The following is a 24279-nucleotide window of genomic DNA, read 5'->3' on the forward strand; positions in this document are numbered from 1 at the left end:
ACTCACCGGCTGAAGGAACAGCCAGGACACAGGAATTGTTTGGGGTTTTTTTTTCTTTTTTATTTTGTTTTTCTAAAATTTATTTCTGAATTTTGGGTGCACCTCTTGGCAAATAGCTGGGGAGGAAAGAGCATGAATTTTGCCAGAGGGGCGTGCTGCCTTAAATAGCTTGTCTCCTGTTCAGAGGCTGGGCTCTGCCTGCTGGTGCTGGGCTTGCTTTAAATCACCTGCCTTTTAATATGTGGAGAAGCAGAAAAGGCCAAAGAGAGCAGAACATGTGTTCAGCCTCCCTCTAGTGCTAGATTTTGTTAATCATCGGGATTAGTGGCCTGGTTGTAGGTGCTTGCTGGCAAGGAATGTTGGTACCACAGGGCAACTCTCGCTGCTGGTGGGGCTGCCTGACTCCAGGAGGGACCAGTAACTCCCAGAAACTCTGTAAAGAAAGCCACAGTCTGTGTGCATTGCTTGCCATTCGAGATCCAGCTTTTACAGATTTCTGTGACTTCTAACCTGATTTATTAAAATCCATATGATAAGCATCTGCTTTTTATCTAAATTGAAGCTGTGTCCAACAGTAAAAATAAATTACCTGATAATGTTAACCCTTTTACTCAAACCTTTGTAGGAATGCTTTTTATCTGTTTCCTTCCTGCCTTCCTTGTGTGTTTGGGAAACAGGAATGTGCTGTGCTCTAAATTAGATTTAAACAAATAACATATATGTTCCCTGAATTTTTGAATGCTCACTGGGTCTCTACAAGTCAATAAGTGTTTGCTCTATAATAGGAGGTTTTAGGTTCTAGGGTGAGAAAAATCAGTAATATAACATCTGTATATGTTGATGAATATTGGGATGCATGAGAGATAAAATGCATGCATTTCTTACATGTGTTTATATATATATTTACACCCTATAGATATATGTATGAGAAATGAATCATGAGTGGGGATATAGAGCAGACTTTCACAATATTGGAAGCAAGCATGCACATTTTATCCCTGCTGCTTTTTCCTCCCTTTTTGTGGATAGCATGACCAGTAGATCCAGGATCACAAGAGAAAAGGAATGCTGAGCACTTCTTTCAGGCAGTTCTTGATGCATCCCATCTTATACACATGTTTATTTTACAATGCCAAACCACGTTCTATTTTAAATCTTTAATGAACCTCTGTTCCCATCCATGTAACTTTCCAATTCTTATTCTCTTCAGAATAGACAAAGATGCTTATTATAAACCACAAATTTTACTGAAAGGGTAAACTGGAAAAGTTTTAATTGTGCAGTGTAAGCCTACCATTCATCTCCCTGCCTGGCTATTAATATCTTGGCAATGTTATAATGCAACACAGCCTTTAATAGCTGAACTTCTCGGCAAGGACTACAAAGTAAGCAAGGACCCAAACAGTTAACTGTGCTCATTATTTTCATCATGCTTATTACTGTGTTATTTAATGTATTTGTTATGTTATTGTTTAATACAGTCACCCAGCACACAGGATATGCCAGGACCTGCACACTTGTGCCTTCTTTGGCATGAGAGGTCTATGGCTGAGGCTGGGAGATGCTTTCAGAAATGAAACAGGGCAACTTTTGATAATCTGCCTTACAGCAGGTGATGAGGTGAAGGAACAGAAGAAAGCAAAAGCCTGGTACAAATCATGTGTAAATACAGGTATGGGGCCTACTAAAAAGTCGTGAGAGGAAACAGAAAGGTCAGAAATGTTGCTGCTTATGATGGCCAGAGCTGATCAAGGTAAATCCATCCCAGGTTAAGACACATGTGCCCGCTTGGGGCCAGACAGAAGGCCGTGCTCCCCCAGTGCTGTGGCCAAGACTACAAACCCTGGTGGGCATCTGCTTGGTCCTGTGGACACATCTCTGGGGGACACTGTCACACTGCAAATGATGAGTCAGCCACAGCTGGCACCTGCAGAGAGTTTAATCTGTAACCTGGATTATACCCATGGGTAATAGAGACGTGAATGTGGAAGGTCATAGTGGAGGCATGGAGAGCCTGCAGAAAAAGCAGGCAATTTCATTTTGTCACAGCTTGGCTGGTGACAGACCAAAAGCAAGCAAATACATCATTTTATCTAAGGTAGAATTATTTAAACAGAGGGAAAATAAAAAGATAATGAAGATGTGGGAATTCTCCTATCAAAGCAGATGAGCTGTGTGATGGGACAGAGTGAGATAACATAACCAATGCAGAAGAAGTTTCCATTCTTCTCACATCTGAGTGCTATTCAAGTCTGCTGTTGGATTAACAGGTCCTAGGAAAAATCTCTTTCAAGATGGGTTGCTCTTGTCTACGATCCTGGTAGCCTGTGTTGCATTAGCAAACCATAATGCAGCAGCAAGACTAAAACAGACTGTCAGTAATAAGAAGGAATGCTAAAAAATGCAGCAGACAAATTATTATGCCTCTTCTTTGAAGCTGGCTGGGATTAGAAAAGGTGGTTTAGAAAGTCAGTCTTTCCATGCATTTTGGGCATAGTGGTAGTCTGGAATGGGAGAGAGCAGAGTCAGATTCCCACCTTGGTTTGGTGCTTTAAGTACTCTGATGCTGTGCAGTGTAGAAAGGAGCTTTGGCCAAACAAGATTAAAGGAAATAGATCTCTACTGCTTGGGGAATCCAGTTGTGGCCTAAATTCAGTTTTAGAGCCCTGGAGTTTTTCAAAGAGTAGGGCAAACTGCATTCTATTTTTGATGAAAATTTTATCTGGCAGCAATGAGATGTGGATATGGAGAAGTTGTGAGAGCGTCTAATTTCCAAGAATGGAAGTGGCTGAAATGCAGGTTCCTGTCTCTGTTTTTCAGTTTCCTTCACTGGTGAAAAACAGCTTCAGCTGCCATGAAGGGTGGTTTTGTTGTTAGAAAATGTTGCCTCTGTGAGAAGTGTGTGGTACAGTGACTGAGCAAGTTGGAAGATGGTAGAAATACCAGTGAGACATGTTGCAGCCAGAGCTGAAGGAATTTGTTCCAGACACGATTTTAAGTGTCTGCTACCGTAAAACTCCCATCTTTGAAGGACCATTCTCCACAATTGTATTTTCTGGTTTGATTTGCTGATTAAAATGCAGGATGTTGATTAGCTTTAACACACAACAGGTAAGGAAAAGCATCTGGAAAACACCATGTGACGGCTTTAGTATTGGTTTTAATGGTGAGAGAAGTAAAACATAAATGTTTGGGAAAGCTGTAGCAACTCCCAAGTGTTGCTGAAGCCAGTAAGTGACAAAGGTGCTTTACAAACTCCTTTCATTCAGCAGTCCTGAGGCACAGCTCCTTCCCTCTCCATCTCCACATTTCTCTTTTGCCATGGAAACTGTCTCACGTCTTGTTGCGTTAAAGGTCTGGCCTTCCTCCTCAGCTCCTGTGTTGCTTGCCCCTTCCTCCCCCTGTCTCTGGCTCTGCAAATTCCTCCAGTTCAGCCCTGCAGTTCCCTCTCTGTGTGTTCCTGAAGGATGCCACTGCTGAGCTCTGCAGGTACTGGGGTGTCCCAGGGGTGGTGGTAGGGCTGCCTTCCGAGAGCAGCGTGTGGTCATTCTGAGGCCAGGTGAGCCTCTTAAAGCACTTAGGTAAGGAACACATTTTCAGTGCAGAAGTTTGGCTTCTGTGGCATGTTGGCCCCAGCAGAATTACAGTTAATGCTGTTTTCCTGAGGTCTCACATGTGCTGGGGTCTAATGTATGCTTTTCTGAAGCATGATTTCTGATTGAAAGACAGCACTTTACGTTCATTTATCTGCATGTGGACAATATCAAACTTTGGAGCTCACCCAGGAGGGATCTGCACAGTGGATTCCATTTTAGGGCAGCACAAATTGTTGTTCAGCTTTCTGTGTGATTTGGGTCCCTTTTCTTCAGCTGAGGCTTCTACTTAGGAGATGTGTAGGACGTAAGGTGTCCGAACAAGGCAGTTGTTGTTAAAAAAGAAATAAAAGCCTGTGGTCAGCCAACCAAATCCAATACCAGACACACATCTGACAGCCTTGAAGGGAATGTAGAAGTGGGCCTAATGGTTTGGAAAATGAGATTGCAAATTTTGTGAAGGCAAGAACCTTCTTCAGCGTATCAGACTATGGGGTTTGTCCAGCTGAGGCCTGCCTGCCCCATGAACTGCAGCCACTGACCACCCCAAAAATGTGTAGACTGAGGCAGAGTCCAGATTTTCCTTTTCTCAGCTTTGAGACATACAGTAGATTTTTAACATGATTCATTTCCTCAGAAGCCAAACCCAAGCCATTGATTTTCATGTAGTTTTATATATCCATTCAGCTGACATTTTGCCAGGTTCTCTGGGAATCCTTGCAAACATTTTGGCACTCACCCCTTCCTATTACAGCAAAACAAGCAAACAAACTCAGAAATATGTTATATGTTTAATTTCTGGACCTAGTGCTTACTCAGGCTGTGAAAATTGACCAGCCAGTTTTAATTTTACTTTTTTTTCTCATTGGTGATTTCCTAATAGCTTCACAGCCCATGCTCATGAATGCTTTCTCAAACTCAGAGAAGCTTGGCTGTATGCTTGAACTTCATTAAAGTTGATAGAACTTAAGCACACGTGTAAAATTAAGCATATGCTTATGTTTTATACAGTCTTTTTGCAGGTGACACAAACAGCTGCATATGGGTTTCCAATATGTGATTAAATTCCAAAAGGAGTTTTTAAAAACAGTTTTAGTCAACCTTAATTTTCTGAAATTGGTAGCTTTAACAAAACCTATCTTTTTTGATTTAAATTGCCTGAGACGTGTGCCTTTTAAAAAGCTCTTTATTTAACTGTCACAATATGCAGTCTTGTGTGGGATAGAGTTTGTTCATGTAAATTTAATTTTCAGTTTAACTGGTGCAAACACAAGATGATGTCAGTAGATCTTTATGGACTGGCAGAGCTGTTTCTCTCTCACCTCTGTCGAGGTGGGGGCCAGGCAGAGCCATTAAATTGTCAGCTGTGCCCTTCTGCCTATTGCAGATCATAAAGCTTTGCCTGGTCACCCAGGGAGACCAAAGGCATCCAGCCTTGATCCACAGACATCAAGGGGTGGAGAAAACTTAGAAGTTTGTTTTAACATCTAATTGCCAGCAGTATTACACATAAATGAGTATCTCTGTTATTTCTAAGTGGAATTTCCCTAGCTTTGGCCTCCCGACTGCTGTGTGTTTTTTCTGTTTTGCTAGATTGGACAGTCTTGTGGTATCTGGCATTTTCATTCTGTGAAACTGTTTAGCTATTGCTATCGAGCTACTCAATTTCCTTCATAGGTCAAACCAAGTGAGTCCTTTATGTGTCTCCTTTTCAGCTGTTTTCTGCTTTTTTGGGGCGTCTCAAGTTCCTGAACATGAACTGCCTCCCATGCTGGACACAGTATGTCAGTGCCAGACTCACCACAAGTGTTGAAAGAAGTAAAATCACCTTCAGCTCTGCGCTTTCCTTGTGCCTGGTGGGAGATGGTGTTTGGTGTGGTTTTCTCCTCTGGGATAAAAATCCAGATTCGTGGGGCTGGGTGTGACAGATTGCCTTGTGTGCAGGTGTGTGTAATTTGTGGCTTGTCAGACACATGCCATGCTGTCCGAGGCATCCTCCTCTTACCTCTCTTCTTATGACAGAAAAGGAAAGATGAAAATCAGGACTTGGCTGATCTGATGTGAAGATCAATGGAATCTCTGCTCTTTCATATCACCAATGGATCTTTTAAAAATGTAACAGTCATGTCATATGAGGCAGTGGGAAGGACTTCCATTATTGCAGGGGACACATAATGAGATATCTGGTTTCTACATTGATTAAACTTTGCAGCTGTATTGGGGTAATTGGCTGCTCTTTGGTTAAGGTCCCCCTTGGAGGCAGATGATGAAATATCTGCTATGTTTTCCTGTTTCTCAGTTTTTCTGTAAGCAGCAATGTTCTGTGGGGAACATCAGCTCTGCTTGATGGCTAATTAAACATTAATTGTGACAATACTGGAGCAGATTTGAAGTTGGGGGGGACTGGGCAAAGAAAGGGGGAACTTTTAACAGTCACCATAATTGTCAATAATGAGTCCTAATGTAATTGCATTAATTAAAAAGAAAGAGATATATTCTCTGCTGCTGTAAAGTTAGTTAAAGTCAGTGAAAGTTATGTTGGTCAAAAAAACTTGATGGCCAGCTGTTCTTGCCCTGTGGACAGACAGGTAGTGCTGTCCTGCCCAAAGTGTAAAGAAAAAAATTATATATCCCAGTTCTAATTGTATATTCTGCTGATGGACAGGAATGTTTCACAAATTCAATTTAATTCCCAAGGACGAGTAATTGTAACTCCACCTGGAGAATATTAAATTGCCTTAATGGAAAAATAAACTGGTTTTATACTCCCCCTTCTCTCCCCACCTTCACCATTCAGTTTTCAAATAACTTTATGTGCCTCCTTAGTTTATTAATACACTTCTCATCTTGCTGCTGATTTTGCATCTGGTAGCACTTAGCACAGACAAGACTCCCAAAGCTTTTGATCAGACATGTTAAGTAAACTCTGAGGACTGTCGGGTCTGCTGCTCTGGCAGATGTTGGCTCGTGGGACTCCTCCTCTGTCTTCATCCCCTGACTGCCTTATCAAATCCATCCTGTTGCTTTCATGTGCTGAGGCTTGTGGTGTCTTTCCCCACATATTCTCTGGCCCACAGCATGAAGATCCTCTGCTCAGCTGAAGGGCTTTTGTTGTTTTGCTGGTTTTTGGTGTAGAGCCCCAGGGAAGCACTGCACTTTTAAAACCCCCATTTAGCCAACCTTAACATTTCCAGGACTTCCTTCCATGAGCAAAACAAAACAGTGAGGAACCCACAAAAGCTGGGTGCAGGTTTATATGCCCAAGATGGAGGTGCCAGCCTGGGATGCAGCAGGGAGCTGGGTAACACCATCCTGAGGCTGAGGGGACCGGACTGCACGGGACCTCTGTGTTGGCATCTCCAGTTTCAAGGCACCTACAAGCACACTCCTGGCCTGCAAGGAGGAGTTGTTGAGTGCTGTTTGCTGCATCTTCTTTATTCCTGTTGCGTGATTTCCTTCTGTTGTCCTCAGGGGTGGCAGAGGGACAGGGTATGTTGCAGATCTTCTTGTGGTTTATTGTCCATGTCCCATCAAATCAATCAGTCATCCACTGCTGGCGTTTGATCCAGGGTTTCAGCAGAGCATACCCCCAGGCCATGGATCCTGTTGGCTAAACTTCTGTGATGCCCTTCCATCCTTTTTTTATCTCTGCTCATTCATCTAATATCCATGGCCAATTCTTGAGAACTCTGGACAGGTGTTTGTGGCACAGGTGTTTGTGGCAAAATATTCCCTCTGGCATTAGGGGCAGAAGCTGCTGGGAAAAGAATGTGGTCCTGGATTACTCTTCTGCTCATCCCCACTGGTGGCATCCTGCCCCCACCAATGTGTTGGGACTGGGGCCCTGCTCAGGATAAGCAGGGAGCAAGAGCTTATTAAACAGTGATGGAAGATGACCACGGGCCCCACTGACCCACAATCCAGTTGCTAGCCACAGCAGTGGCTCAGACCCAGCCAGGTAATGGGAAATCAGGGCCATCCTGCAACAGAATTGCAGCCGGAGCTTGAATGGCTTGGACAGGGGTTGTTGTCTACTGGCATGTTTTGTCAGGTTTTGGATGGCAAATACAAAGAATGAAAAACCCTTTAGGGAACTAGCTTGGCCCAAGGGATTGGTGTCTTCATCTGGTGGCCTGCAGGAATTTGGTTGTATCTCTGAGTTTCAGCACCTTGCTCTCACCCCTCTGCCTGCATTCCCTTCCCAGGGCTGGTATCCAATTGACAATAAACTCCTTGGGACAAGGATGTTTCCTAGGTAATGTGTGAACAGTGTCTATCACACTGATCTCTAGGGAAATATAAATCTTTATTATCATACAGATTCATAACTGCAACAAAGTCTTGGCTTTTTTTAAATATATGCATCCCAGGAGGCTGAGTGCAGATGGCTGTAATTTCTGTTGTCTCTGCTAAAACAAAGGAAGAAATGGGTTTCCAGGTTTTGGGCCAAAACCTGGCACCTAGGGCTGTGGTCAGTTGTTTACCTGCAGAGACTGGAATGTACCCTCCAGCAGATGTGACTCCCAGCAGGTGTCAGAAGGCGGATAGAAAACACAAATGGAGACTTCATATGAATGTCTCTAGAGCCAAGTCAATCACTAGTGACCAGAGAAAAATGTAAAAGGGCAGCACAGAGCATTTTATATTTATTGTGTGTCTTGGAGTTTTCTTCCATGAGTTTCTCCTGCTGCTTTTCAAATCTGTGTAAACTCATAGCAACCACAGTGTCTTGCAGCAGAAATAGCTCTGCAGCTTAGCAGCGTGTTGTGTGACAAAACACCTACCCTCTTTCCTTTGTTTTGAGACTGATGCCTCTTATTTTCAGGCTTTCTTGTTATCTGCTTTATCTGTATTTTTTCTTTTTAAAAATGTTTTTATTATTTGTCCTTTTCATAAGCTTCTTACACCACAGTGAGTTTTTAAATCAGTTGTTCAGGTTTTGCAAGGTGTCTCCTAGCGATGCTTAAAAAATAACTTTCCTTCATCTTCTTGTTTGTTTGCCCCAGCTGAAAGCCCGTGCAGTTCTTTACCACACCTTGTTGCTTCAGGAAGGAGTTCAGTCCAGATACCCAGTACTATTTGTGTTTTCCATGACTGGAGAAATTCAGTGTGGGACTGGGGCTATCCCAGACTAATTGCTGTAGGTGTGGCTGAGCACAGCCACTGTGCCTTCTGCAGTTTGTTGTGGCACAGCTGCTAGTATGAACTTTGCCGAGGGAAGATGTTTGGCACATTCACTAGCCTTTTTGGGACCATATAGCCTGGTGTTTAGTAGGTGATCACCCCCAGCCTGTTCAAGCCCTATTCCAGGTAGACCTGACCTGCCTCTTTACAGTGGAATCTTCAAAAGTGGCTGGAGTCAAAGAAACATTGCTCATTTAAATGACAGTGGCATCTGAGAGGCACCAAATGGTGCCTTGGAACAGCCTTCTTTAAACTTTTGAAGTGTTTTGCTTTGGTCGTGCTGATATCCAGCAACACAAACCAGGTAAAACTATTCTCTGCCTGAAAAAATGAAAGAGCAAGGGGAAAAAATAAATCAAAACCTAACTTCCCTTTGGCTTTTATCCTTGATGTCATCAAAAGGCTCAAAAGGATATTTCAGGCCTGGCTTCAGCCTGATGGAACAGCAGGGAAGTTCTTTTCTATTAGATCCTTGATACAATCACATCTGGTGAAATCACTGTGGTCACATCTGCTGAAATCTTCCATCATTTCAGATTTGTTTCAAAAGACTCAATCTTTCTGTTTTTAAAGGGCACGACTTCTTGTCCAGCCCTCCTTGGTGCCTGGAACAGAGATTAGGCATCAATCAAGCATCTGAGACCCCCCTTGCCCTGGATGCTGCAGTCAGCTCTTGTCTCCCTGTGATGCGTGGGGGGCAGCCTCTTGGGACTGTATAAATTTACATTAGGGAATTTGAAAGAAAATGTTTGCACTTGTCTAGAGGCTTAGGGGAGAATAGACAAAGCAACTCTTAAGGGTGCTTCATATTCCTGATAGATGCCCTTCAGTATGCATCTTTTTTGCCACTGCAATGCCTTTTGGGGCTTTAGATGGCTTTTGTGACCTTGGAAAGAAGAATGAATAAGAGACGAGGTAGCAGGGGTGTGTGTCTGAAAAGAACCTTGCCTCTGGCAGTGATATTGTAAGGGAAAGTGCAAAGAAAGAAAAAAAAAAAAAGAAAGAAAAACTAAACACAAGTCCCAGCCTGAAGTGTATCAAGACTGAATCACTTCCTTTCTTCTTCCTGGTTAACATTTCTCTTCTTGTCAGTACAGTGGATACTATTGACATCAAACACTTCTCTGTCCCTCACCTGTCCCCAGCTAAAATAGGAAATAAGAACTGCATCCTTCTTGCTCTGTCTGCATCTCTGTCTAAGCCAGTGCCCAAGGCCATGGAGTATAAAGAGAGGCTCACTCCTATTTTATTTGCTCTTTCCGCCACCTCAGTGCCTATCCCAGGATTACAACAGCCTGCAGAGTGTGGTGTGTGGCTGCCATGGGTGCAGCCTGGTGGAAGCAGACAGTGGGCGCTGAATTTATCATCTCTACCACCTCATCTGTGGCTCACTGGCTTTTACTGGGGGAAATGACAGTAGAGTCTTTCAGGGCAGAAGTCCTTATCTACCATCTACTTGCTCACAGCTCCTGCTTTGCCTAAATTCCACTTGCTCCTCTTGTTACCTTTGTCCTTTCTTTGCCCCAGAAGGCTTTTCTGCTTTCCCCTGTTCTTGGATGTGTAAATGCAAAAAGTGTTGATGTGTTACAGCTCAAAGAGAGCTCCCAGGCACCTCAGGCTAAAACCAATGTACCAGGAGCAGAAAGCACTGTGGGCTCCCAGCTTTGTTTTGAGTCATTAGCTGTGACCTTTCCTAATATCCATGGTGTTCATCTCCAATCTTTCACTTGTGAGTTAGGAGGTTATCAGTGACCTGTGATAGCACAGTGTGTGAAATGAGCTGATGCTACAAGAAAGGTTGTGTGTTTAGCTGCAGCTCTGCTGTCTTGGAGGTGTCTGCACAGATAAACCAGCATTACATTTCCCACAAATGACGGCTCACCTTCCAGGGACATAGTTCAGAGGATGAGCTGGCCACAGCACTCAGGAAACATGCAAATGTACTAAGCTCAACCTCTGTTAGACAAGATTTTTGAGGTGGATGGAGAGGTGGTGGATATTGATGCTGGAAAATCGTGCTGAGCAAAGTCAAATATCCAAAGTATTCAGGAGTTTGGCCGTTGCCTTGTGTTGGTAGAAAATACACTCTGGGGCTCAAGAGTTACTTGTAGCCTGCCACCCATGTCAGCAGGTCACTGCTGCAAAGCCACACTCCATGTTTCCCCGACACAGCAACACCACCTGGCACCAGAAATTTGGCTGAGAGGCTAACCTGGCAGCCCACATGGCATCTCTCATCTCAGGGGCTAATGCCTAGCCTGGGCTACAGCCCTGCAGGGCAGAAAACAGGGCATGGAGAGAGGGGAAAACAGAATGAAAGAGAGATGGCTGGACCTGGGTAGGGAAAGGAATTTGGAGCAGGAGCTAGGAAGGACATCTGGGAGCCAGATTCTTCTCTTTGAGCCCACTGCAAGGGGCTGGCTTGGTTAAACAAGAGACATTGTTCCTCTGCTGAAAGCTGCAAAATACGATAAGGGTAGGTGATACAGGGTTGTAGGAAGAGGTGACATCTAGGGAAATCATTGTGCTTCTCATGTCTTTTAGCTCAGTGAGTAGTCTTACAACCCTTTTAGCACAGTGAGGCAAAATTTGAGACCCTGTGTTGACCGCTGCACTGCATGTTCTTTAATGAATGTTCCTTGGAGTGGTGTGGGGACCTGTGGCACTGACTGCTGTTGGGTTGTAGGCTTAGCAAAAGTAAAGTGAATTTTCATCAGAGCAGAGTGAGTTGATGGGGCTCGGGAGTGGATTACCATCAGAGCTGCTTTGAGCTGCACACCAGGAATTCAGGGGCAGACAAACAAGCCAAGCAGTGAAGCTCTCTGCTGTTTTTCTCTCTTTTGATTCACAGCAGAGACTGAGCCAGGGGATAGGAGTGTAGGCATTGCAGAAGTTCACGTGAATGGATAGTCTCTGGCATGAGTAATTTGTTGGACTGGGTTGGCTTACGTTTGCTTTTTGTCGAACTCACATTGGCTGAGCCAAAGATAGCATCCTTTTTCTTTTTAAACCCATTTTTCCATATTCTACTGGCTGGAAGAGGGGGCGCAAAAGCGACATGTCTGCAACAAATGCCATAAATCCAGACAGAAATAGAATTAGCAGTTCCCTCTGGTTCCGGTGTTTGTATCTGTGGGGCTCTGAGCTTAACCAGCCCGGGCTCCTCGGAGCAGAGCCGCGTCTGTGCGAACCTGTTGTGCCTTGGGACCTGGCGCTCGGGTTTTGTTCCAGAACAATATCATAAAACTTTTATAGTAACGTCATGACAAAGAGCATGGGAAGAGGAATAGCTTAACCCTCTCTTGCTGAAGTTGGTGTTGCAAGTGCTCCAGTTTGCCCAGGCAGCAAATCCTTCGGTTGAATATTGAGCACTGTAGGGAGAGAGAAAATTCAAGATTTGTGGGGATGGGGAAGAAAAAGCAGCAGAAACCTGTCTTTGTGAGGCTTGCCATTTCTTAAAGGGCTGTCTTTAAAGTCCATTTCTGCCCCAGTAGGCCCTGGCATACATCGGTAGTGTCATTTGTTGGCACTGTTGCATTGCATTATGTTCCTGCATTTTAGAGTTGGGCTCTTAATCTATGTTGATTATGTTTTAATTGAATAAATAAATCAGAGCCCAGAATCAATAGAGATGCTTCTATGCTGTTTTATTTTATTTTTCTAGGTTTCCTAAGGACATTTAACTTTTACAACCTTATAACTTGTTCTGCGGCATTCGCTAGTCAGCTATTGCATAATTGTTCTGGGGAATGAGAACCTGGGAATAATATGGCCCAGAAATGCTAAGAAGCAGAAATTAAATTGGCTGATCTTCTCATCTGCCACCATCCCTTCTCTCCAGGGTCAGGGTACCAAGCAGGTCCTGTGTGGACTGTAGTGTTATTCCTAGGTCTGCCTTTGGCTTAATTTGTCACCTCACGTGTTGAGGCCTTGGATGCCCTTTGCATCTCCCCTCTCCTTTCCAGGCTGACTTTTGGCTGCTTAGCTTCAAAATTCTCTGGAGTGGAGCAATCACAGATTTTCTGTCTGAGAAGCCTGTGGCAGTTACAGGCCAACAACTGGAAGATGAAGAAAAACCAAACAAGAGCCATGAAGTGGAAAAGAAGTTGTACTTCTGCAGATTTAAAAATCCAGGTGCCTGCAGTTAGCCAGGAGTAATGGTCTGGGGTAATTCCTGTGAAAAATATTTCTTTTTTGAACAATGGTTTGGATGGAAAGACTTTGGCTCTATAATAAAAATAGGCAAGAGTTGTCGAGTTTGTAAGTATTTTCTAACCTGACTCTCAGCCTTTTAAATAGTGTATTCTTGCATAAGCCGCACTGGAGCTTCCATTTTCTTATTAGTCTAGCCAAATACATTGTAATCCAATAAGATTTAATAATCATTAGGTACTAATGGATGCCTCAGCACGTATAAGTTTGGCAGATCAGAGGCTGCCTACTTTGTATAGCCTCTCTTTGACCAACTTGCCATTTATGTGTCAGATTGATGACTAGGGAGTTCTTTAAAGCAGGTAATGATTGACTGCTCCTAAAATGAAATTTAAATGAAAACTGTCTGGAACAGCCACTGAGCCAAAGGAAAACGCAAATTTCTGGCTTGGAAAATTGAAGTAACTTGGTGAGAGTGAAAGCAAATAGAGCTGTATTGTCTGTGGGAAGGTGCTGGTATGGTCTGAATAGCTTTTGCAGTTGAGATTAGGTGAGTTGTTAGGTAATTCTTTAGTATTTTTATTATTGACATTGTCAAACTCTGAGTGAACTCTTCTGCACCAAACTCTGTAGTTGCATGTACACAGAGAGACTCTGTCCTGTCCGGGGGATTTGCAGGTAAGTAAGACATGGAAGAATAGAAGACAAATAACTCAGGTTGAGAAAAGACTTTCTGTGTAATAGTTCACTTGACTCAAGAACTTTGGTTTCTGTGTATGTCCTGGTGGTGGCCTGGCTCAGTGGGGCTTGCCCCTAGCTCCTACTTTGTCCATGGCACGGATCCTCAGCTGGTTTTCTTAAATTTCCCATTCCTAGTGGAGCTGCCTAGTTCCCAAAGCACTGAAAACATTGAGGAGGATGTTTCCTAGTCTTTACCTACTTTGTGTCCTATTGAGAGGTCCTGCTGTTGGATTGGGCTGTACAGTGCAAAGATCCTTCCTAGAGGTTTTGGACTAGGTTGATTTATGAAAAACAAAGCATGGGAATGAGTCCTCTTTAAAAATGGTTATTCTAGCAGGGATTGCAGTACTGCCCTTAAACAGGGGTTTGAAGATCGCATGCTGTGCTGTGGTACTGAGTTCTGGGTTTTACTTTTTGAGGTGGGTGGTGGTGGTGGTTAAAATTCACGTCTCTTCCCTTTCAAGTGAGCATCCCTACCAGCCTGGGTGCAAATGGGACTGGGCTGTTTTGAAAGCAGAAAGAAAGCAAAATCTATAGAATTAGGGTCCTTGGGTGCATGTTGGCATTTGCTCTTGGCATGGGCTTTCCTGCATAAAAGCCTTTTCACAAGGACCTTACTTATGTTGTGACTGCATGTTGCAAATCACACCCTTCACATTCAATCTGCTAGAAATGGATTGAACTTTTTCACTCCTCTTGAAGGAGCTAATTTTTCAGATGAAATTTGTGAAGAAGTGTTGAATCAGACTGGTACACCTACCAAGAATTGATTTAAAATAAGAATAGGTGCACGTGGACAGTCACTGACTACTGTGGTTTTTAGCTCTGTTCTGTTTGTGTTTTACCTGAGATGAGAACAGGGCAGAAGAGATGCTCTTGGGATCCAGGTGCTCCAAGCCCGTCCCCAGCTTTGTCTTTCCAGACAGGTATCCTTGTATAACATCTTCTCCATCTTATGGTGTGGGGATTGTCTTGCCTCTTCAGCTTAGCAGCAGATTGCTGAATTGCTAATCCTCTAAGTCAGTTTTACACAATGGGACCCTTGTGGCAAATACGTGAAGAAAAGCCTCAAAGCAGCCTAAATTCCTGTGAGATGCTTGCTGTTAGTTCTGGAGGGAGCTATAGGATTTCAGCATGTTTGTCCCTGCAACCCAAGAGTTATTGCTGGGCATGGGTGCAGCTCCATGAGGACAGTAAGTAACCATGTGCCAGGCCAAGTGGTTTGGATAACTGGAACTTTTCTTTCTTCTTTAAGGTGAATCCTGGTGGCAAGACACTTGAGGAGAGGCGGTGCAGTTTAGATGCAGAAATTGACTCTCTGACCAGCATCCTGGCCGACCTAGAGAGCAGCTCTCCATACAAACCTCGGACTCAACAGGTTAGTCGCACGTTGCGTAAACACAGAGTGGGAAAGGGGCCAGCATCGACTTCTGGAGTCAATTTGCTAAGTGCTTGGTATTTATTGTGAGAAGGCCAGCCAGTTCCTCCTGATAGCATCCAGATGTGGCTGTCAATGGGGAGAAGGGCGCAGCTGCTCTGAGGGGGCACCAGCTCAAAAGCTGCCGCACCTCTGAGCTAAGGGCCTCTGATCCCGATTGTCAGATTGCCACAGAGATTGTTAAAAAAATACTTGCAAAAAATGGCATTTCATTTGCCTCAACTCTCAACCAACAATGACTCGTGAATTAAAACCTTCTCAGTTCACAAGGACTTTTGTGCTTTTATTTTCTTGTTGTTTTTCTGTTCTGTTAACTTTTGTCTGTCGCGCTGCCAGAAGGATCCAGATATCCCCATCTCATGAAGTGGCTTGGATCGGAGCTCAGCTGTCAGGGTGGCTGTAGCCCAGCAAGGCAGACTGGAATTCGCACTTCTCTGCTGTGTCTAGACGAGGACTGCAGGGGTGACAGTGACTTGGCTAATTTTTGTCACTCATCTAGGTAGTGCTTGAGTGGAGCTATTTAAGTTCTGGTGAGATGTCATCTATTTATCAGAGGAAGTGGTGACACCTCAGTAGCACTTTTAATAGGGCAGTTCTTGAGATCTCATGAAATCATGCTAGATATGTTTGTGCCTTGTCTTTCCTTCCTAGACTCATGACTGGTCTCATTTCTTACATGTGTGTGGGTCTGTGGGCTGTATATAGCTAGACACATGCTGTATTTCTCTTAGTAAAGCCCCAAAAGTCAAAAGTATCAAAGGGATAGGTCAATGTTGGGTGCATACTCACTATCCATACAAGCCTTCTCTTTGGTTTGTTTTTTTTTGGTTGTTTTCATTGCTCCATTTCTTTTAAGTAACGGAGAAGTGATATCTTTGGAACAGAACTAAAGTAGTGATCGGAATCTCTTTAGATTTGCTCATCTTCAAATCTGCAAATGGAGCAAAATCAGAGCAAAATCAGATCTGTGCTCTTTTGAAAGTGTCCACCCTCCGCACAGAGGCTCTGGGTTTCCATCCTTTCTGCAGGGACCTCCCTATAACCTCGGCTTTAGTTTTAGTGGCATGTGCACAGTTATTGCATAAACTTACAAACTCGTCCTTGAAAAATAGTCTAATTTGCGTTAGTCAGTCAAAAAGCCCAACATTGTAAACCAAATACAATTCAGCCCTTTTCCCAGTGGGTTTTTGTTGTTGCAATAAATGAGATGAGTTCTGCTGAGGCACTGTGGTGAATAACCCATGTTTGTTTGCATGGGCCAAACACACACCAGTGCACACTATTACTGGGGAATGCTTTACAGACTCAAAACCCTGCTAGAGTTGGATGAGAGAGATTTCTGCTCCCCATTTTTCTCAGCAACGCCCCCAGTGAGCTCTGACATCTTTGTGGGGACATGTAACTTCTCTACCCATTTCACGAAGCATCTACAGTTTGCTGACAGTGCTGCTGACTGTTTCCTGATGCTTCTTCCTTTGGGATCTGGGGTTCTGTGAATAGGTTGTTTTTTCACTTTTATTTTACACCTTTACCATTAAAAGAAAAAAAAATTTAGATCACTGTGTCTAATCACAGTGTCCAAGTGCAAACTTCTGCAGGTGTATTTGAGTTTCTGGAGGATTTGAAGTCATATCCCAAGTTTGGGACTTGATCTGACTTTGAAAGTTCACCACCCTCCAAGATGATGTGCTGATTCCCATTCACGCACCTGCTTGTTCCCATGGCTTTCTACCACAACTTGGGTGGGGGCTCTGCAGACTTGTCCCCTGTACCCAGGAGCACCTGGATGGTGAGGCTCCCAGGTGCACTACACACTGTGTGGCCTGGTGGGCAGAAGAAGCTGAACTCCATCTCTGGGATCAAATCCCAACTTGATTTGTTCAGTCTGTCTGACTTCTCAGCATCTCTTGGTTAACATAATGGTGTCCTGTGAAAAGTACTGCTGCAGCAACTTCTAACTAGAGCTGTTAGAGAAAGAAAATGCCAGAGTTGGATGTATCATCTGCTGTAATTAAAGAGTACTCAGACAAGTCCTTGAAAGGTGGAACTAGAACGTAAAGCTTTGATATTTTCCTTTGTTTGATCTGTACTAAGTATTAAAACTGGTGAGTCATTTGATGGTCTTATAGTAGGATAATAGATTAGGCTGCAAATTGTAAGGTACTTACTCAGAACATCAGCACATTTATTGGATTACACCTTAGCTGACCTTCCCAAATTTATCAGGATAATGGCTGCAGATAGGAAAAAAGAGCTACGACTTGTTTTCAGAGAAGACGTTTCAGTGTGCTTATGTGGTTAAAGCATTATAATAATTTTATAGGAATGCCTTGCCCTTGGGGGTACTCCTGTTCTGGAATAAGAGAAACTTTATTGTTACATTTCTTTTTCATATTATCTTCAGGACAGTTTTAAAGCAACGTAAGATAAGTCGTAACATAGTCCTCTCTCACTGGAGTAGGAGTGATAGCAGGGTAATGACAAGCAGTTTATTTAACATACGCTGCCCATTGGCATGAATTCACACAAAGGGAAGCTCTTTTGATCCTTGGTACAAGTTCAAGATTGCAAAGACACACACTGCACCAGGGGTGCCTCTGACACAGAGGGATGTAATGTTTCTCAGGAAGGGTGGGCCAACATCAACCTCAGGCACCGTCTCTTAGCCCTTGCTGTTGAGGACATAGGTGAGTGTGAATCTCTGCACCATCCCTGCATTGCCTTCCTGGTAACATTTTTTGTGTGCTGCGTGGGTGACAAGGGCACTGCCATGAGTTGAAACTGAACACCTTAAAATAAGGCAGGGAGAGAGTCTGGACGCCTGTGGTCAGCAGTGCCCTCCTGGTACCTCGTGGTCCTGCCTAATTCTAGGCAGCTGGGTAGGAAAGCAAAAGTGACCTGGGCTGAGTCCATGTCTTGCAAGCAAAAGTCTCTCTGACTGAATCATAGAAACAGTCAGAAGTGATTAAATGCAAGTTTTTCCCTTTCAAAAGTGCACATACCTAAAGGCACAGAAAATTACAAGACTAAATCATCATCTTTAGCCTCAACAGAGCAGCATCTAAGGATGTTTTCTGTCATGTGAGGTGGTGTAGGAGAGATTGTATTTAAAGAATTCAGCTAGAACTGAAATTTTAGAAAGAAGCTGCATGACCTTCACCAGCATGACCAGTTCTAGCCCTCTGGTACAGTAAATTGAAATGGACAGGATGACCAAGATGATCTCAAAATTACCATGACTGCAGTGGTATATGAGGTTTAACTTGCCTTGGGTGTTGTTGGAAGAACTGCAGATGCATTATGAAAAAAAAATCTAATTAATTTTTCCTCTCGTTTGGTGCAGTTTGGAAGTACTAGTGTGATGAGTAAAGTACAGAGCTCCTCTTATGTAGCTGCAGTGTGCTTCTGTGTACATATCACACTTTCTAAATTGCAGTAACTCATTGGAAAGTTCAGAGGCAGAGAACCCACTGCATCTTTCATTAGTAAAAGGAGGCATTAGCAAAAGACAAGATATTAGGTGCTTCATTTCCGTGGATGGGAGTAGGAGCAAGTCATAAATTGTGTGAACCCCCTAAGTAGAGGCCTAATGAATGCTGTGGTCATCTGACTCCTTTATTAGAGGGTATTTTCCCTAGTTTTTACCTTTCTGCTTAAATCCTTGCATAAGAGATCAGTACAGCAAGACCTTAACAAAAAAAAAAAAAAACCAAAAAACCCAAAAAACAAAAAACCCAAAAAAACCCACCAAACACCCCAAACCAAACATGCCAAATTTCAGCCCATAAAATAAATGTTTGCATTTTTTTCAAAACCAAGAAAACTTTGTGACTCTGGAGAAAGGGCTTCCAGCAGAGACTGGAAAATGAAATACTGGAAATAGCAGCACACGTAAGCTCAGGATTCTTTGTCCCTGCTGTGAATTATGTATTGAATGATGATTGCTTTGTCTGGAATTGGACACCTACCTTCCGAAACTCTTGAGTTTTATCCTGAATTTCCAATAGAATATCTGTTTGGCACAATAACACTTCGTGGGAGGTGCACCAGGTAATAAGATGTACCTGATCTGATGGTATTTAAGGTTTTTCTAAAAGCAAATGCTCTGCGGCCAATATTTGTGAAGTATTTAAATAGCAAAAAAAATCTTGTTTGACCGTGCACCATGGCCAAGATGAAATCTGCTTGTGTACAGCTCTCAGAGGCAGCTTGATCCAGAGGGCACTGGGCTGGCACTCTGGAGACCTGCATCATTCCCAGCAACCACTGCTGTGCTAAATGACCTTGCATGTAGTGTTTCCCCTCTCCTTCCTCTCCAAATCTCTTCTGTCCTTGTAGCTTGGCAACCTCTTCAACGTGGTTTGCCTCTTACTCCCCATGTGTGTGGCATGTGGCAATGTGGAACCTTGGTCTGGGTTGAAGGCCTTTGGGTGATGTGATTGTGCAAACAGGTGGGGAACATGAAGGCAGAGTTAGGCAAGATTTCTAAGGGTTCATGCCTGTGTTCCTGCCTCTGTGTCATTGCCCCCAGTACTAGACACCTGTCACTGTCCAACACTTTAAGCCAAAGTGAGCACTGTTTTGAAGGAAAAGAGGCTCATTCTCAATATGAGCTAAAGTACAATAAAAATGTAAAGAAAATTAAATTTAAAAAATCAGTGATACATTTTCATTAAGTTTCAAGCATACTGGGAAATAATGTCTTGTAATGACTGGAATTTAAAAGGGATTTAAATGTTTGACAGTGCTGGTGGTTATCCTGTCGCTTCTTTGATAACCATTTGGGGATAGTAAAAGCAGAGAAAAGGCAATGGACATATTTTCTTGCAGAAACCAGGATTGAACAGTTTCAGCTGTTGGCAAATCAAGGCAAAATATTGAAGTGTTGCTAAGGGCTCCTAGGAGGTCTCTTCCCTGTGAATTTTTAATTGTAGTTCCTCACTTACAGCGGTGTCAGGAATGCACGGATGACAGTTCAGGTGTTTTATCTTGGTTTATGCAGAGCTGTGTCTCCAACCATGATTAAAGCTTCCAACCCAGCAAGGGAAAGCACATTCCCCCAGCTTTGAGAAAGATCATTATGATTGCTCTTGGTTTGCTCTGTGAAAAACAGATCCCTGAATCTGAACTCAAAACAGTCTGTTTTGAGTCTGCAAATTTGCTAGTCCGGGCTCAGAGCTGGTTTCATTGTTCCTTGTACTTGTGTGAGCCTGGCTGCTCGGGTTGGATTTTGGAAGTGCAGTCCACAGGCTTGTTACAGAACTGCAGTTGTTGTCAAGAATGTATTTATTTCTTTAAGAAAGAAAATTTAGGTGTACAAGCAGATTGAGATTGATTTGGTGGGTTCAGAATGAATTCCTCCCTCCTGTTGCATTTATGTGACAGAGTTTTATGGTTCCTCAGTTGTGGGACTCAGGGGGATATGGCTTTTTCAGATGTTCAGTATGTGCTGAAATTGATGGCTTAGCTTCTGCCATCTTCACATATGATATTTGAGTTAAATAAAAGTTTCCTGGCCTCGTTCTACTGGTCTGAGCACATCTAACTGCTGGGCATCTGCACAGCTTTGCCAAAGAGTCTTCAGTGTCCAGCAGCACAGCATGGTAGCCCGGCAGTGCTTTCCCAGTTGCAAAGGGTTCTTTGTATTGGTTCTCTTGAGATCTATGCATTTTGGGCTTTGTAGGCATTTGAATCTCTTTTTGTATGACAAAGGGGCTCATTGGAAGTAAGCTCATCTGCTGAAACTGAGAAGCACCCGCTGTCCATCCTGAAGGGTTGATGACCTTTTAGTAGGACCATCCTAGCTACTCCAGAGCTTTTGTGCTGCACACTGCTTTTCCTGAAGGCTGTGAGTGCTGCTATTTTGCTGACTTGGATGACAGTGGCTCACAGCAGTGTGCCCAAGCTGGTGTTGAGATGGTGAGCTCCAGCCCTTGTAGCAGCATCAGATGGCTTGTGCAGACTCACTGCAGGGTGCTGACTGTGGCTGTTCTCAGTGGGCTGTGACACTTCTGCCACAGTCATGGACATCAGGAATTGCATGGGCTGTTCTAAAGATGGGGTCACCTCTGAGAGCTGTGCTCCTGCTTCTGGCTGCAGTGCTCTGGCTTTGTGCTGTCTGGAAAATCCGGGTGGATTACTGAAAGTAGGAAAGGAAGTGTCCCATCTGGAGCAATTTCTGTAGGTTCCTCCCTGCACTCAAAATGCAAAGCCCCTACATCTAGAAACGCTTCCTGCTGTGGTTCCCCTCTCCAAAGGCAGAGTGGCATTCCCACCCCACGTGGGTGGCGTTTGAGGTGGTCCCTGGGTTGGAGCTTTCTGGGAGGACCACTGTGGGTGCGCTGGCTGTGAGCAGCACATCAGTCCTGCCATCCCTGACATGCCTGCAGGCAGGAGCGTGCACAGGACGGGGATATTCATGTGTGAGTTGGGAGGCATAGCCAAGAGATGATTTAATGTGTGTTTGGATTTGGTCTTTCTCTATAAGAAGGGAAACCTTCCCGCAGTCATCAGCTCCAGCCGGTGCGTGCGGCAACTGATGCTGCTCTGATTAGCAGATGCCTGAATCGGTTGCATCTGCTGGTATGTATTAAACCTTAATCCTTTTGATAAGAGCATGTCCGTGAAGATTTTTAAAGAAAGTTTTCTGAGATCCTGGATTATCAGCCTGTCACAGATGAACAGGATAAGAGTGACCTTTGCAGGGTATTATTTCTTCCTCTTGTACTACCATCAGAGTGAAAATAAATCAGCACTACTCCTGCTGTTTCTTTTTCTGATAAATTACCAAGTTCACAGAAATATCAGTAAGGTTTTCTTTTCCATTTTTCCCTTTCTCTTTTTCTGCATCCATTTTGGTTTTCTGCTTACGTGTTTGGCTAAAGCTTTAGATGACGACTAGTGTTGGATGTATTGGACTTTAAAATCTGTGCAGGCATCTCAAATTTGTATATGGATAAAGATAAACATTTACTTTGGGAACAGTGATAAAAAGCAAATAGTACTGCATAATTTGGTCTTTTTCTTACTCTGCATTTGTGATTGTTTTTCTGTAAGTGGTTGAGAGCAGGGTTCTTACTCTCTACAGCTTTTCAAGGCCTTCTACCTATTGTTATGTTTTGTTTTCTATCTTTTTCCCCACAATGGGACTGAGCCACTGTAAGCCATCATCTCAGGAAGCCTGTCATCATTTCCCCATCCTTGCTTTTTGGCACTGGGTGTAATTTGGCACTCTCCTCAAAGGGCTGCGGCGCACTTCACGAGCTGTCTGTGTGTCCAGCCAGCAAAGAGCAGCTGCCTCTGGGGCAGGAACCTGTGTTTTGTTGGGACACAGCCTCTGCTCGTGTTCTTGCATGGGTCGATGCATCTGAGTGCTTCAGCGGCATCAGATTCACCACCATGACAGCAGCCCTGTGAAACGGGGAAGTACACTGGCTGTCTCATGGGCAGGGGAGGAACCTAGGCACTGGGAGATCAGATGACTTGGTTTGTCCCTGAGTCACCAGAGGAGCTGAGGCCACACCATGGGAACCCTGTCATGGATTTGTCTTCATCTCATACCCCATTGCAATGGATGGGCAGAGCGTGTGTGAGAACACCCCATCAGAAAGATTTAAAGAGGTCTCAGGTGTGGGATTGATTTCCCCATGTGTGGCAGCCACTCTTCTGCCCAGTGCCTGCCAAGGAAATAACTGGATCATTTTGGAATGAATGCACAGTTGATTGATTCTTCCTGCTCAGCACCCATTGGTGTCCAGCAGTTGGCTGCTTCCCACATATGGTTTGATTTCTGTGACCATTTTGAGTGGGTCTGTGGGAGGAGTGTCTGTGTGAAGAACTCTGTGGCTGGGCAGGAGGGATCCCTCAGATCCCTGTCTTGGGGAGCTGCAGGGTGTGCAGTGGGGCCACCCTGGTTGTCCTTGCTTGGCCTGTGAGGTGGCCCCACTGCACACGTGTGCAGTGAGCTCCAAGCCTGCTGCGTGTCCTGCAGGCAACTTGAACTTTTGCTCTTCCAGACTGTGCTGTAACCAGGATCTCTGACCTGGAACATGGATTGTTTGGCTGACACACACAGACAAATGCCAAGGCTAATACTAGGGGGAGAAGGGAAGTGGAGGGGCAGTCAGGAGAGGTAACAGATGAGAACAGGAAGGGTCAGAGTCTGCTCAAGATGCAAGACACAAGTCCATAGGAAATCAGGCTTCCTTTCCTCTGCTCTCTATGGTTTCTGTTCCTTTTGTGTTGTGTTTTTCTCTTCTGTGCACAGGAGGAACCAGCTGCGTTTCCCTCCCTGCTAGGGAAAGGAAATAGTTCAGCGCCAAGGGAACAGCACAGCAACTTGTAGAAACACCTGCATGGCAATACATCACTGGGGACTTTGCTCCCACTGTGGACTCTGCTGGGCGTATTCCCCAGGCCATTTCCACCAAAATGGGAGTGATGACTGTGGTTCGTGCATCACGCTCACAGCAAGGAGGGCTTTACCTTGGTGTGCCTTCAAATTGCTTGGAACCTATTCAGAGACCATTGCAGGGCAGGTATAGATCCTGTTGATGGAAGTTGCTGTGGAATTGTTCTCTTTACTAGAGGAAGGCAGCTGCCTTCTGCAGTGGTAGTTTCTAAATACAGTTTGATAGGTGAAGGCTTAAACACACTGGGAAGCCCTGTCATTTAAAGCATGGCCTTTGTGAGTTTGTCCTTGTTACTTATTGCAGCATGTTTGCGCGAGTGCTTGCAACTTTCCGTGTGTTTATCCTTGTTGTGCCCTGGGGTGGGAGAAGTTTGGTTCTTTTGTTCTGCAGATGGAGATCTGAGGCACAGAGAGACCTTGCAGCTCATTGTAAAACAGGGCTTTGGACAGATATCAGTGACATTCTGGTGTAGTGTTGTCACTCACTGTTGTCCATCCTGTCCATCCGTGGTCTGTTTTTCCTAGGGTCTGCCCTGCCAGGGAGGGAGGACCTCTCCCTGGAGCCCTTGCTGGCCATTCCAAAGGCATATTAGGTGTATTCACAGCCTCGTTTTAGGTAGGGTCACCTGTAAGGACCTAGAGCTCCACAGAAAAGTGAGACCTGGCCCTGTAGGTTCCACATCAGACTCTGCTACCAGTATGTAAATAAACCCAATGCATTTGTAACTTGAATATATCTCAGGATTGTTCCAAAATGTTCT

General features: G+C 44.2%; 1 protein-coding gene across 1 annotated transcript in view; it reads left to right on the forward strand.

Moving 5' to 3' along the window:
• LOC121336716 (LIM domain containing preferred translocation partner in lipoma) overlaps nucleotides 1–24279 on the forward strand; it is a 317023-nt gene that overhangs the window by 152225 nt on the left and 140519 nt on the right. The window contains exon 7 of the mRNA XM_041406088.1: nucleotides 14926–15048. Coding sequence (XP_041262022.1) covers nucleotides 14926–15048 — 123 coding nt within the window. The remainder of the gene's footprint in view (nucleotides 1–14925; nucleotides 15049–24279) is intronic.

The sequence above is a fragment of the Onychostruthus taczanowskii genome, unplaced genomic scaffold (genome assembly GCF_017590055.1).
Source record: "Onychostruthus taczanowskii isolate IOZ18803 unplaced genomic scaffold, ASM1759005v1 scaffold24, whole genome shotgun sequence".
Lineage (NCBI taxonomy): Eukaryota > Metazoa > Chordata > Aves > Passeriformes > Passeridae > Onychostruthus > Onychostruthus taczanowskii.